The following is a 13,700-nucleotide window of genomic DNA, read 5'->3' on the forward strand; positions in this document are numbered from 1 at the left end:
GCCCTGAGGGGCTCAGAGCATCTCCCCCACCGCAGCACCAGGGAGCCTCCAGTGACCCCCTCCAGGCCATGGGACCCCCCCCCAATCTCCACCTGCCTCGGCTACCCTCCCACCCCTGTCCCCTCGCAGGGCCCTGGCTGGGTCCTGTCCCCCCTGGGCCCCCCCGGGGCATCTCCCAAGGCACAGCCTCGCACTGCAGCCGCGGGGCCACCTTTCCCTGGGGCAGAGCTCCCAAGCCCCGGTCCTGGGCGCAGCGGCTGGCCTGGGGGCTCGTGCCGGCCGCTGGCCCCAGTGCAGAGGGGTCCCGGCTCCCAGGGCTGCCCCGGCTGCCTCTGCCTCCCCTGCCCGCCGCAGGGCCCGGGCAGTGCCGGGGCGGGAGCGGGGCTCTGCAGGGTGCCGGGAGCCTCCGGCGTCTCCGTCCCCGGCAGCGGGACCCTGCCGTGGGCTGGGGCTGGGCGGGCCGGATCCTGCCCCTTCCGCGGCCTCCATGGACCCCGCTTGGCTTTGCAAGGGCTGGTGCCTCCGGGCGCCGAGCAGGCTGGTGCCGCCTTGCCGGTGCCGAGGGGGCTGGTGCCGAGCGGGTCCCGGTGCCGCGGTGCCGGTGGCTGCCGGTGCCGAGGCCCCTCCCGGTGCCGGCGGCGCGCAGGGCCCGGGGCGGGGCGGGGGGCGGAGCGGGAGCCCCGGGCGGGCCGGGCCGAGCCGAGCCGAGCCGGGATTAGCCCGCGGCGCCGGGGACGCACCTGCGGAGGGGCCGGGGGCGGCGGAGCCCAGCCCGCAGCCCCGGCGCGGGCGGGCCCGGCGGGACCATGCCGGTGATGAAGGGCTTGCTGGCCCCGCAGAACACCTTCCTGGACACCATCGCCACCCGCTTCGATGGCACACGTAGGTCTGCGCCCCCCGGGCCGGGCTGGGCCGGGCCCGCTGCGGCGGGGAGGGTCCGGGGAGGGGCAGGCGGTGCCCCCGGGGAGCGGCGGGGGGGGGGGCTGGGGGTCGTCCCGGGACGGGAGCGCCCCCGGGGCTAGACGGGACGCCGCCCTCCACCCTTTCCGCCCCGTCCCCGCCGGTTCGGGACCCCCTGGCCGGGCTCAGCAATTCGAGGAGAGCCGGCCGGACTCGGCCCCCAGGGACCCCTCGTTCATCCCTGCCGGGCTCGGTGACCTGGGGACCCCTGTGTCCCCCAGATGGGCTCGGCACCCCGGGGACCCCCGTGCAGCCCAGGGCGCTCAGTACCACGCGGCCTCCCTTTCCCCCAGGTGGGATCGGCACCCTGAGGACCCCCGAGTGGCCCAGGGAGCTCGGTGGCCCGGGGCCCCGTGCAGACCCCGCTCCCGGCCGCGCTGCCGCCCCCGGGTCGCGGGGCTCCGCCGGGGCCGGGGCCGGGCCGCGCTCGGCGCCGTCGGGGCCGCTCAGCACCACGGACAGTTCCCGGCCGGCCGGGAGGCCCCGGTGCAGCGGCGGGGGCCGCACGGGGGTCCGGGGGGGGGGGGCGAGCCCCGGCCGCGGTGCACGGGAGGCTCCTGGCACCCTCCGGGCCTGGGCTTCAGCCAGCAGAAGCTGCCCCGGGGGTCGCAGCCCCCGGCCGGGTCTCAGGCCCGGGGGAGCCCGGCTCGGGCTCGGCTTCGCCCCGGTGCCGGGGGGTGGTAGCGCCCAGGCCCGGAGAGCTCTGGGGAAGGGAGGCAGCGCCGGGCCAGACACTGCGGGGCGCCGGGGCCGGCGGAGCCCCCCGAAGTGCTGGGCAGGGGGAAAGGGCTCGGCTCCATCCCCAGCGCGGCAGTGAGCTGCCAGGGCAGCCCGAGCCCCGGTGCCACGGGGACAGCCGTCGGGAGCAGCATGTGCCTGTCGCGTTGGCAGCACACGGAGGGGTGCGGCAGCCCATGGCACCGGGCTTCCCTGGGAGCTCTGCACCGGGGAAACCCCCCTGCTCACACAGGCCGGCTCTCCACAGGCACTTCTGCCCTGGGTCCCCAAGGGCTTCTCCTCTGGGAGCTCAGGTGCCATGTGGGGCCCTGCCCACCTCTAGGGCCTAGGTGGAAAAGCATCTCATTTGCTTGGAGCTGTGTCCCTGGAAAAGGTGAATACTGAGAGCAGTGCGTTTTGGCCAGGGCTGGGAGCAGGGCTGTGGTCCTTGCTGACCATTTTGCAACCACTTTCCACAGCTGGAGGTGCTGGAGTGTCCCTGGGAACTGGGCTCCTCCCTGTGTTCATGTGCCGGGGCCAGGATGGATTAAGGCCCTGGCACGTTGGAGAAGGGATTATTCAGCGATGCCACATGCCAGCTGCTGGCAACCACTTGGGGACAGGCTGTGTTCAGTCCCGACCCAAGGCCTCCCCAAGATCACCTGGAGCAGGGGCCTCCCAGGCCCATCCTGCTGATGCAGGATGTCGTTTGCCCGTGGAAGCTGTCATTGGGGTGTTACCCTCGAGATTTGCCTTGCACAACAAGGCAACAAGCCTCCTCAGCCAGCCCCAGCTCAGAGACAAGCAGCTCCCAGAGGTGCCACAAGCTCCCCTCAGCTCTGCGCTGCTGGCAGCACTCTGCAGGCAGCAGGGACAGTGCCCGCCTTTGCTGGCCCTGGGGCCCTGGAGATCTGGATTGGGGCTTTCGGATGCAACAGGTCTGCGGGGGAGCTGCCTGGGAATCTGCCCTGGGGACATCCAGGAATGAAGGTGGCTGACAGCATCCTGCCTTCGATTGCTCAAACCCACCTTCCAGGCACTTTTAAGTAGTGTTTGGCTTTGCGGGTTTGATATGTCTCTTATCAGCTTTATCCACCATGGAACGGGGCTTTAGCTGCAGTGATACGCCGTGCGAGTTAACCCCGGCTCTCCTGCACAGCTGCTGCCTGCTTGGCCCCAGGTCACTTGTCCAGGCAGGCCGGTCACTGCGCAGGGGCTGCCGAGCCTCTGGCAGGGCCACAGCCCCCTTCTCATGGCAGAGCTGCTCCGAAATGCGAGTCCTTTTTTTTTCCTCCTCTTTCTAATAACACACCCTGGACAGCACAGTAATCCTGGCTCCCCAGAGCCAAAAACTGGCCTTAGTCACAGCCTCAAGCTATTTTTGCTTCTCTGAGCTAATCCTGGGTTGAGCTGTGCTGCGATGGCCCTGGTGCAGCCCTTCCGCCCTGGGGTCGTGTGTGCCTGGCATCCTTTCCGCAGCCCCTTCCGCCCTTGCCCAGGCTGCTGCTGGCCTGGCACGGCGTCGGGGCCTCTCCGCGGGCGCCGTAGTCTGCTGCTGGCCTCCCTCTCCTTTGCTGTGAAACGGGGGAGCCAGCGCGTTTCCCGCTGCCAGTGCCCGGCCCGTGGGGCGGAGGGGCCCTCGCCGGGCGGGAGCACGGAGCCTGTGAGCCCGGCTGGCTGCGCACGCCGGCTCCTAGGCGTCGTTTCGGCACGAGGCCGTCTGTCCCTGCTGGCGCGGCGCCTGTGCAAGGTGCTGCTGCGGGCCCCGCTCTGCCCCGCCGGCAACCGCCTCGGTGGCGGGTTGCGATGCCAAAGCAGCTGCTCTGGGGCTGGGCAGGAGCCCAGGGGGTGGCGAGGGCTTTCGTCCACCCGGAGCCACCTCGCTGCCAGGGTGGGAGTATTGCCGGGGAGCCCTTGGGGCACCGCGGTGCCGTGCCCGGGCTGGAGCCCCAGCACCGGCAGCTCCCGGCCGGGTTTGCTGCTGCTCCTGCTAAGCCGCCGTAGCCCCAGCAGGGAGGTGGGAGCGGCAGATGGCGAGGGGGAGGCGTGAATCGCGTCGCTTGGGATCGCGTCTCTGTGACGATGGGAGCCAGGAGCTATATCTGTGCTCCTGGGCTCCTTCCCCTTCCAGCGCAGTGGGGCTGGGGCCTCCGGGGTGCCAGAGCGGAGGGGCTGCCCCAGGAGCCCTTCCCCGGAGCCCCCAGCTTGGGCTGGAGATCAGCCCCGGTTCACGTGATGGTGCACGTTTCTGCCTGGCTCTGCCAGCCCTCGGCGGGCTCGGCGGTCCCGGGAGCCGTGGGGCAAGGCCGGCGGAGGGGGGACGCCAGGCCTGGCCCGGGGGGGGTGGTGCGGGGAGCCAGACGCCTGGGCGCTTTGCTGCTGCGGAGGAGAGCAGGGTCTGCGCACGGGAGCAGGCGGCAGCAGGACGAATGCCTGGTCCCCTTCCCATGCGGCCCCGCGGCGGGAGCGGGCGAGCCGGGCTCCTGCCATGGGGCACAGCGGCTGTTCGTGCCCCCCCGCATGCAGCCGCAGCTGCGTCCCTCTCCTTTCAGACAGCAACTTCATCCTGGCCAACGCGCAGGTCCGCCGCGGCTTCCCCATCGTCTACTGCTCCGACGGCTTCTGCGACCTCACCGGCTTCGCCCGCACCGAGGTCATGCAGAAGAACTGCAGCTGCCGCTTCCTCTGCGGGGCAGAGACCAGCGAGCCCGTCCTGCAGCGCATCGAGAAGGTGCTGGATGGCAAGCAGGAGTACCAGACCGAGGTCTGCTTCTACAAGAAGGGGGGTGAGTGGCACGGGGGGCCGGGCCCCGCGGGCTGCGGCGCTGGGGCCCTGGGGCACGGGGCGAGCCCGCCGGCACGGAGAGTGGCAGAGGGTCCGTGCCGCCCTCACCGCTCCTCTCCTCCGAGCAGGAGCTGCCTTCTGGTGCCTGCTGGACATCATGCCCATCAAGAACGAGAAGGGCGAGGTGGTGCTCTTCCTCTTCTCCTTCAAGGACATCACAGAGAGCCGGGGCAAGGGCTACTCAGGCGACAAGAAGGAGGGTGAGCCGTGGGATGGGGATGGGATTTGGGGCGCGGCGTGCACGGTGGGCGCTTGGCAAAGGGGGTTCCTGGTTCCCAGCCGGATCCTGCCTGGTGTCTGGGTGCCCGGCCGGTGCTCCTGGTGCCGGGTGGTGTCCCCAAAACGGCCTTTGCTCTGTTGCACCATGGTGGCTCCCAGGGGAAGGGGACAGGAGCAAGGGGACAGGGCCGCCCCTGCCGCCGGGGCCCGCAGAGCTCAGCTGAGCCGCCCCGTGCGCAGAGGGGTCCCGCCGGCGGCTGGGCAGCGCTCCCGCTCACCGAGCCTTTCTCGCCCACTCCAGAGAAGCAACGGAGCAGGAAGGCCGGGAGCGCGCACCTGCGGGCGGCGCGGAGGCAGGGCCGGACCGTGCTGCACCGGCTCAGCAGCCAGTTTGCCCGGAGGGACCGTGGCGAGATGAAAATCAACCGCGTAAGGATCTGAGGGAGCCCTGGTTCTGCTCGACGCCTGCCGGGCAGGGGCCATGTGCAGGCCAGCTCCCTGCCCTCCCGCGGGCACCGAAACGCCCTCGATCCCAGGCAGCCGCACCGCGTCCTCAGCGCGGATGCGGCTCGCTGGCAATGGGAGAGCAGCCACAGTGCGCGCGGAGCTTCCCATGGCAGTGCCAACCTTTAGGCAGCTCTTCCAGGCCTGTTTCTCTTATCGCACGCTAGCTGTCAAGAAAGCCCGGCTGCTCGGTCTCAAAGCAGCCGCATGCTCGGGGGAGCGCGGTTACCAGGCTCCGGCACCCGGTGTGCCGGCGGCGGGGTTTCCAGCAGGAGCAGTGACGCGTGTCGTCCCTGTGCCGGGCTGCTCGTGTGGCGGTGGGGGGGAACCTGGGCAGCGACGGGCACCGCCTGCGAACGCTGGGCCAGGGAGGAGGTCTGTGACCGGCTGGGCTGGGTCCGGACCTGGCAACTGGGCAAAGAGTCCCAGCTTGCCGGTTTTGAACCGCGGGGGCTGCTGCGTGCCGGGGTGAGGGACAGGGCCAGGCGGCACGTTAGCTGCTCCCCAGCAGAGCTGTCGCTGCTTTGCAAGGACGGTGGCAGCGGCTCTGCCGGGGCTGCCCACAGCGTGAGACTTTGCATATCGGAGCATTCTGGGCAGCAGCCAGTGGATTGCCATTAATAGCATTAGCATAACATTAATTTATTTGCCATAATCAGATATTCCGTGACTGCCTCTGCGGGTGACCTTAGGGCAGCCCATGTTGCATGTGCCCCTTTGGAAATGCGAGTCTGTCACCCTGGCATCTGGGCGGGCATCAGAGGAACCCGCAGGCCAGCGGGGTCTCATGAAGAGAGGGGTCTGCACGGGCCTCCGTCCCCTCTCGTGCGGGGACAGTCCCTGCCTGCGGGTGCCATCCCTGCCGTTTCCTCCAGAATGTGTTTGAGAACAAGCCATCCATCCCCGAGTACAAAGTGGCCTCGGTGCAGAAGTCCCGCTTCATCCTGCTCCACTACAGCGTCTTCAAGGCCCTCTGGGACTGGCTGATCCTGCTGGCCACCTTCTACGTGGCCGTCACCGTCCCCTACAACGTCTGCTTCACGGGCACGGAGGACAGCCCGTCGGCCGCCCGCAGCACCATCGTCAGCGACATCGCCGTCGAGATGCTCTTCATCCTGGGTAGGTCGGTGCCGGGCTCGGAGCGCCCTTGCGGGGCGAGATGACGAGCCTGGGCAGGGGAGGGATGCAGCCGGAGGATGCAGGAGCGGGGAGCCGGCATCGCTCGCCGCCGGCAGCGGAGGCGAGGGGCGCTGAGCGCCGGCCGCGCGCTCTCTCCGGGCAGATATCGTCCTGAACTTCCGCACCACGTACGTGAGCCAGTCGGGCCAGGTGGTGTACGACCCCCGCTCCATCTGCATCCACTACGTGGCCACGTGGTTTTTCGTGGACCTCATCGCCGCCCTGCCCTTCGACCTGCTGTACGTGTTCAACGTGACCGTGGTGAGTGCCGCTCGCGCCGCGGCCCACCGGGCAGCGAACGGCTCCCTTCGGAGGCGCCGGTCCATGTGCGCCTGTCTGCGAGCCGGCGCGGGGAGCGCGGGGGAAGCGGAGATGGCAGCTATAGCGGGAAGCCTCCCACGCGTCTTAATTTAACCAGAGGCAGCCACAAACGACAGCAACTGCCAAAGCGCCGATCCAGAGCTGCAGGCAGCGCCCGCCCTGCGCACCATGCGCGGGTGCTCTGCAGGCGCCGTGGGGATGGTCCAGGAGGGGCTCGGCTGCATAGGGGTGCAAATACCTTGTGCGTCCGCACGTCGTAGCAGTGCCTGCGATGGGCGCTTGTCCATTGACAGCTCTGGAAGGGCGGTGAATCCCCAGAGCAGGAGGGCAGGGGATGCCCCATGCACCCAGGAGCTGCTGCCGTGCGCTGGTGCATGGGCGGTGGGGCAGGGGCTGCCTGGATGCACCGGGAATGGCCATGCCCTGGGTGCCCCGCTCCAGCACCAGAGCCGGCCCTGCTCCAGAGCAGCCAGCAGCACGGCCTGCTCCGACAGCAGCCCCGCGGGAGGGAGCCCCCGGGAGGATCCCCTCGCCCTGTGGCCTGTTGCAGGACAGATCCTGCGCGGTGTCCCATACGCTACCATAGCGTTTGAGCCACCCTCAGAATCGGAGCTGGATTTGGGAGAGGCGTGTATGTGTGCCTGGGATGCAGATTCAGCCTCCCACTTCCAAAAGTGTGGATCCTGGAAACCCGTCCTCCCCCACTCCACATATGCATGCACACACATGCAGACAAGCATGCATGCATGTGGCTCACATGCACATGAGCGTGCATGCATGCGGCACACACACACACAAGAGTGCAGGCATGCAGGCACACACACGTGCAGACAAGCATGCATGCGGCACACACATGCACACAAGTGCGCATGCAAACATGCACACATGGGCACATGCAGCTGGCAGAGCCGGCTCCCAGCCTGAGCCTCCACCAGCCCTCGCGGGGCCCCAGCTGAGCAGCGGGGCAGGGATGTGCTGCCACAAGTGTGTTGCAGCCCCGTTACCATCCTCTGCTAATTGGAGAAGGGAGGGAAGGAGCGAGGCGAGCACAGAGGCTGCAATTAGGCTTATCGGAGGCACCGCAGCAGAGCGGGGAAGGCGAAGGCGCTCAGGGGCTAGACCTGCCTCCTGAGCCAAACCAGCCCCGCTCGCGCCCCAGCTGATGCTGCTGGCTAGGAAAACAAGCTCGCCGGAGCGGGGCCCTTCCCGGGACTGCGGCTGCAGGGGGCCATTCCCATTCCCGGGGCTGCGGCTGCGGGGGCCTCTAGCTGTCTCTGCCAGGGCAGGGGGGAGCGGGAGGCACGCGGGGAGCAGCACCCTGCGTGGGGAGGCTGCAGTGCGAGGGTGCGAGCAGCAATTTCCTGCAAAAGGCTGCCAAGGGAGCGAGCGCGCAGCACGGCCGCTGCCAGGACGGGGGGCAGTGGCGGTGGGAACGGGAGCTGCTCTGTCCCAGCCGGCTTTGGTGGGTGGCCGACTTCAGCAGCAGCTAACGCATGGCCTCCTTCGCTGTGCCCCACAGCCCTGGGCTCCCCGCAGGGCCTGACGCAGAGATAGGAAGGGAAAGGAGGACGGAGACAGGCGCTTTGGGCAGTGCAGGAAGCCCTGGGGGCTGATGCAGCTCGGCATCGCTGCACGTCCAAACCGATCAGCCTAAGCTGGGGCATCTCTAGCTCGCTGCGTCCATGATCTTTGCAGGCGAGACACAGCCTCTCGCTGAGACTTCCCTTTGCAAAGTAGATTAGATCAGCTTGGCTTCAACATGGCTTCACCACACCCAGCCTCCGCTAGCAAATCCACCGCTCCTGCCCGTCACCTCCCGTCCCGTCTCCTGGGGTGACTCGGGGCCCCGACAACGCTGACCCCAGCTGCCTGCTGCGGTCAGGCATGGCGGTGGCCGGCTCTTTGGGGAGGCAGCTCCTCCCGGCCTGCCCCGTCGCCCACGACCCTCCTGGCAGCTGCGGCCGGTCGGGGCCCCGCGGTGGCGGGTCCCTGCCCGGGGGCGGCGGGGGTCCCTGCCCGGCGCTGGCTGCGGCTCGCGGGTTCACCCACCTGCCCCGCTCCCCAGACCTCGCTGGTGCACCTGCTGAAGACGGTGCGGCTGCTGCGGCTGCTGCGGCTGCTGCAGAAGCTGGACCGCTACTCGCAGTACAGCGCCATGGTGCTCACGCTGCTCATGTCCATGTTCGCGCTGCTGGCCCACTGGATGGCCTGCATCTGGTACGTCATCGGCCGCAAGGAGATGGAGAGCAACGACCCCCGGACCTGGGACATCGGTGAGCGGCGCCGGCCGCGGGGCTGCCCGCACGCGCCTGGGCTCCCGGGGCTGCTGCTCCCCCCTGCGCGTTGCTCTCGGAAGGCGGGAGCCCCCCGGCCGCCGGCCCCGCAAGCGGAGGGCAGAGCCGGGGCTGCGCGGGGCCGCGGGGCTGGCGCTGACCCCTGCCTCTGCTTGGCAGGCTGGCTGCACGAGCTGGGCAAGAGGCTGGAGGCTCCCTACATCAACAACTCGGTGGGGGGCCCCTCCATCCGCAGCGCCTACATCGCCTCCCTCTACTTCACCCTCAGCAGCCTGACCAGCGTGGGCTTCGGCAACGTCTGCGCCAACACCGACGCCGAGAAGATCTTCTCCATCTGCACCATGCTCATCGGGGGTGAGGCGGGGAGCGGGGCCGGCTCGGGGCCCCCGTCGGCCGGCCGCCGTGGCGGGCAGCCTGGGGGTGCGGAGGGGCACGGGTGCCCCGCGGGGACGGCGCCGGGGCCGGGGACTCTCGGGGCTCGGCGCGCTGTGAGCCCCCGCTGCCGGCCTGACGCTGCCCTCCCGGCCCCCAGCGCTGATGCACGCTGTGGTCTTCGGCAACGTCACCGCCATCATCCAGCGCATGTACTCGCGCCGCTCGCTCTACCACACCCGCATGAAGGACCTCAAGGACTTCATCCGCGTCCACCGCCTCCCCCAGCAGCTCAAGCAGCGGATGCTGGAGTATTTCCAGACCACCTGGTCGGTGAACAACGGCATCGATGCGAACGAGGTAGGAACCGTTGGCGGCTCTGGGCCAGCCCTGCTCCTGCCTCCCGTCCTGCACCTGGAGCGTGGGGTGATGGAGCCGGCCGGGCCAGCTCCACAGGTGCAAGCGTGTGCCTGTGCGAGCACATGAGTGTGCAAAGGTGCATGCACACACTCACTGCTGCTGGGGGGGAGCAGAGCTGTGAGCTGGGACTGGGGCATGACTCCTGCTGGCACGGGGAGCAGGGACGTGCATGGGGAGCAGAGGGAGCCCATTAAAACAGCCAGAGGTGTCCCGGGCTTGCTGCGGGCTTTAGCACAGGCACCCCGGCCTGCCGCGCTGCACGATGCCCCGTCGCTGGCAGCAGATCTCCGCCCTGGGGCCGGCAGGTCCCGCGGGGGGGAGCCTGCTCTCCCTTTGCCCCGCGTGTGCGCCACCAGCACCCGGCCTCCTCTCCCCCAGCTGCTGCACGACTTCCCCGACGAGCTGCGGGCGGACGTGGCCATGCACCTGAACAAGGACATCCTGCAGCTGCCCGTCTTCGAGACGGCCAGCCGGGGCTGCCTGCGCTCCCTCTCGCTGCACATCAAGACCTCGTTCTGCGCCCCGGGCGAGTACCTGCTGCGCCAGGGCGACGCGCTGCAGGCCAACTACTTCGTGTGCTCCGGCTCCCTGGAGGTGCTGCGGGACAACGTCGTGCTGGCCATCCTGGGTGAGGGCAGCAGGCTGCTCCAGCCTCGGTGCATGCGAGGACTTGGTGGAGGCTGGGATGCCCTCGCGCCGCCGGGCTGCGACCGATCCCCTCCCGCAGGCAAAGGGGATTTGATCGGAGCCGACCTGCCGAGCAAGGACCAAGTGATCAAGACCAACGCGGACGTGAAGGCACTGACCTACTGCGACCTGCAGTACATCGGGCTGCGGGGGCTCTGCGAGGTGCTGCAGCTCTACCCCGAGTACGCCAGCAAGTTCACGGCCGACATCCACCAGGACCTCACCTTCAACCTGCGGGAGGGCAGCGAGATGGAGGTGGGTGCGTGTCCTGCCCCTGCGCCGGCCCTGCCTCCCCCAGCGGCTGCCCCCCGGGGGGGGGGGGGGGGGATGCCCCCGTGCGGGGCTGGCAGCAGCCACGGGGATGCAGGGAGCTGGAGCTGGCTGGGACCCACAGCCCTGCCGGGAGCAGAGACGGTGAGACCCCATCCAAGGGCTCACGCAGGGCTCAGCGAGCCTCCTTCCCTTCCCCTTGCACCCCAGAGCGGGGCTTGTGGGGCAGGCGTGAGAGGGGCACGTTTGCCGCACGCTTGCAGTCCGTGGGGCTGTGCAGCCACAGCCCGGCTTCCCCCAGCTGCGAGCAGCTCGGCGAGCTTGCGCTCGAGAGCATTTGCAATGCGGAAAGCCAAGGCGGATGCAAGGCTGGCAAACCGGGGCAATGCCACATCCCGGAGAGGGAGCCGGGAAGCAGGACAGGGCGTTCCGACCGGATGCCCCCGCCGGTCCGGGGCCACAGGGCTGGGTGAGGGCGCGAGCACCGGCAGAGCTCGGGCCGGCTGCGCGGGGCCGCGGCAGGAGCGGGGCGAGGAGCGGGCGCGGGGCTGCAGCCCGGCAAGCCCGGGGCCGGCGCTGACGGGCGTCTGCGCTCTCTCCCCAGGGGCTGCTCCGCTTCGCCCGGTCCCCGCGGCTGGTGCAGGCGGCGCAGGTTGGTGCCCGGCCGGGGGGCGGCAGGGTGGGGACAGCCGTGCCCCGCGCGGGGACGGCCCTGACCTCCCTGCGCCCACCCGCAGCTGCGTCCCGACAGCGGTGCCTCCCTGGAGAAGCCCCTTCCCTCCATCCTCGAGGACGGCGAGGAGCCCGATGACATTTTCCAGCACTCGCCCGCTGCCATCGCCCGCCGCAAGCTGCTGCTGCCCAGCCTCAGCAGCCCGGGGCGCCGCGGGTCGCTCAGCAGCCTGCTGGGTGACGAGCTGTGCCAGCTCTCAGCCCTGCGGCGCAACTGCCGCTCGCCGGCCCGCTGCCGCCGGGGCCGCAGCCCCTCTCCGCGGTGCCGGCGGGACGCCCCGCTCTCGGACAGGGAGGCTGGCGGCGGCAGGAAGCCGGCCAAGCTGCTGATCCCCTCCCTGCACAGCTACGGCCCCCCAGACCTCAGCCCCAGGTGAGGCCGGGGCTCCCCAGAGGGTTTCACGCACCACGCGTGTCCATGCACACGTGTCTGTGCATGCCACGCGTGTGCACCTTGCTGCGTGCATGTGCGAGAGAGGGCGGCCCCCTCCCCACGTTGCATGCACCGTCCTCCCCAGCCCGTGCACGTGCGTGGGGAGCGCGGGTCTGCTGCCCCACGCCGACCGGGGCAGCCGGGGCCAGGGCTCACCCCCACTCCACAACCTTTCCCCTGCCCTAGGGTGGTGGATGGCATCGAAGACGACGGGGGCACGTCGGAGGCGCAAACCTTCTGCTTCAACGTGGACCCCCCGCTGCAGAGCGCCTCCAGGGACTCCCCGACGTCAGGTAGCTCCGGCGGCGCTGCGCGGGGCAGGACGAGCCCCGGGGCCGTCCCGAGCCCTCGTGCTCCTGCCCGGGGGGCTGCAAGGGGGGGAGCAGAGGGGGCAGCGCGTCCCGGTGAGCTCCGCCAGGCTGAGACCGGCCGCGATTTTCCAGCAGGGACCGACCCGGCCAGCCCGGCGCTGGACACGGAGGCGGAGGAGATAAAGCAGAACATCCGGAGGCTCAACCAGGAGGTGCGGGGAGGTGCGGGGCGGGCACGTCCGCCGGCTGCCGCGGGGCCGGGCCGGGCCGGGCCGCGCTCACGGCTCTCCGTCCCTTTGCAGATCGCCCACCTCAACCAGGAGGTCTCCCACCTCAGCCGGGAGCTGCAGCGCATGATGGAGCTGCTCCAGGGCCGCCTGGGCGCGCCGCCGCCCGCCTGCCCCGCCGCCGCCCCGGTGCCGCCGCGCCAAGCGGCGCCGCCCGAGCCCCCCGGCGCCCGCAGCTCCCCCGCCGCCAGCCCCCGCGCCGCCCGCTGCCCCGTCCGCAGCCGCTCGGCGCACGCCGCCTCCGGGCCCCCCGGGCGGCCGCCCCGCCACGCCGCGGCCCCGGCGCCCCTCTCCCCGGCGCCGCGCTCCTTCCCCGGCTGCGCGGCCCGCGGGCAGCCCCCCGCCCGCCCGCAGCTCCGCTCCAGCCCCGCCGCCTTCCACTGACCCCCGTCCCGCGGGGCTCGTCCCGCCCCGGTGACTTTCGCACGGTCGGGGCTCCGCTCCGCCAGCCTTAGCCCTCCCGGAGAGCTGGAGCAGGAGCCCGGTGCCGCGGCCGCTCCGCAGGGCGCCGGGACCCCGCGGGGCGCAGGCGGGCCCCGCTGCACCTGCCCTCCTCGCTGCACCCCCGCCGAGCCCCCGGCCTCCGAAACCAGCAGGGATTTTGATACGCTTTTGATACTCTTTTCCCAGGGTTGTTTTTTTTTTTTTAAATCGGGCCCGGCTCTCTCGCCCTGCTGCCCGGCGCCGGCGCCGCGCTCCGCGCCAGCCTCGCCGCGCCCCGAGGCAGCAGCGGGACGCTGCTGGGCGCTGCCCAGGGACTGGGCTGCGAGGGCTCCGGCGGGGCTTTTTGGGGATCTCCGGGCGGCTTCCAGGCGCCGGCTCCGAGCGGGGACGGCACACGGCGCCGGCCCCGGAGCTGCGCCCGGCCCCGCTGCGCCGCCGCCCCGCTCTGGGCCTTGGCGCCTTCCTTCACGTTTTTCAGGGCGCTGATTTCTGTAGTTTATTTTTTTATCCCCCAACAGTACCTTTTGCAGACTCCGGCCCCCAGCCCTGCCTCGTACTCCCACATCTCCCCGGCATGACCTATCCTACCTGTGCGTCCCTACCCGCCCCCCAAACTGCACAGACTCACATGGGAAATAAAAGCTCTATTTTTACAGCCCCGGCTCTGGGTGACTCATTGCAGTGGCCTTCCGCAAAGCCCCGGGC

The 13,700-nt window shown here is 70.4% G+C and overlaps 1 protein-coding gene across 1 annotated transcript; it reads left to right on the forward strand.

Moving 5' to 3' along the window:
* Window positions 1-806: 806 nt before the first annotated feature.
* Window positions 807-12,935, forward strand: KCNH4 (potassium voltage-gated channel subfamily H member 4). Its single transcript, XM_067311908.1, has 16 exons — window positions 807-882; window positions 4,230-4,463; window positions 4,591-4,722; window positions 5,043-5,170; window positions 6,121-6,364; window positions 6,528-6,685; window positions 8,811-9,018; window positions 9,199-9,393; window positions 9,572-9,771; window positions 10,210-10,459; window positions 10,559-10,773; window positions 11,393-11,440; window positions 11,526-11,893; window positions 12,140-12,246; window positions 12,397-12,476; window positions 12,567-12,935. Exons 1-16 carry the CDS (start codon window positions 807-809, stop codon window positions 12,933-12,935), a joined length of 3,012 nt encoding a protein of 1,003 aa, XP_067168009.1.
* Window positions 12,936-13,700: the final 765 nt, after the last annotated feature.

This window comes from Apteryx mantelli, chromosome 28 (genome assembly GCF_036417845.1).
Source record: "Apteryx mantelli isolate bAptMan1 chromosome 28, bAptMan1.hap1, whole genome shotgun sequence".
Lineage (NCBI taxonomy): Eukaryota > Metazoa > Chordata > Aves > Apterygiformes > Apterygidae > Apteryx > Apteryx mantelli.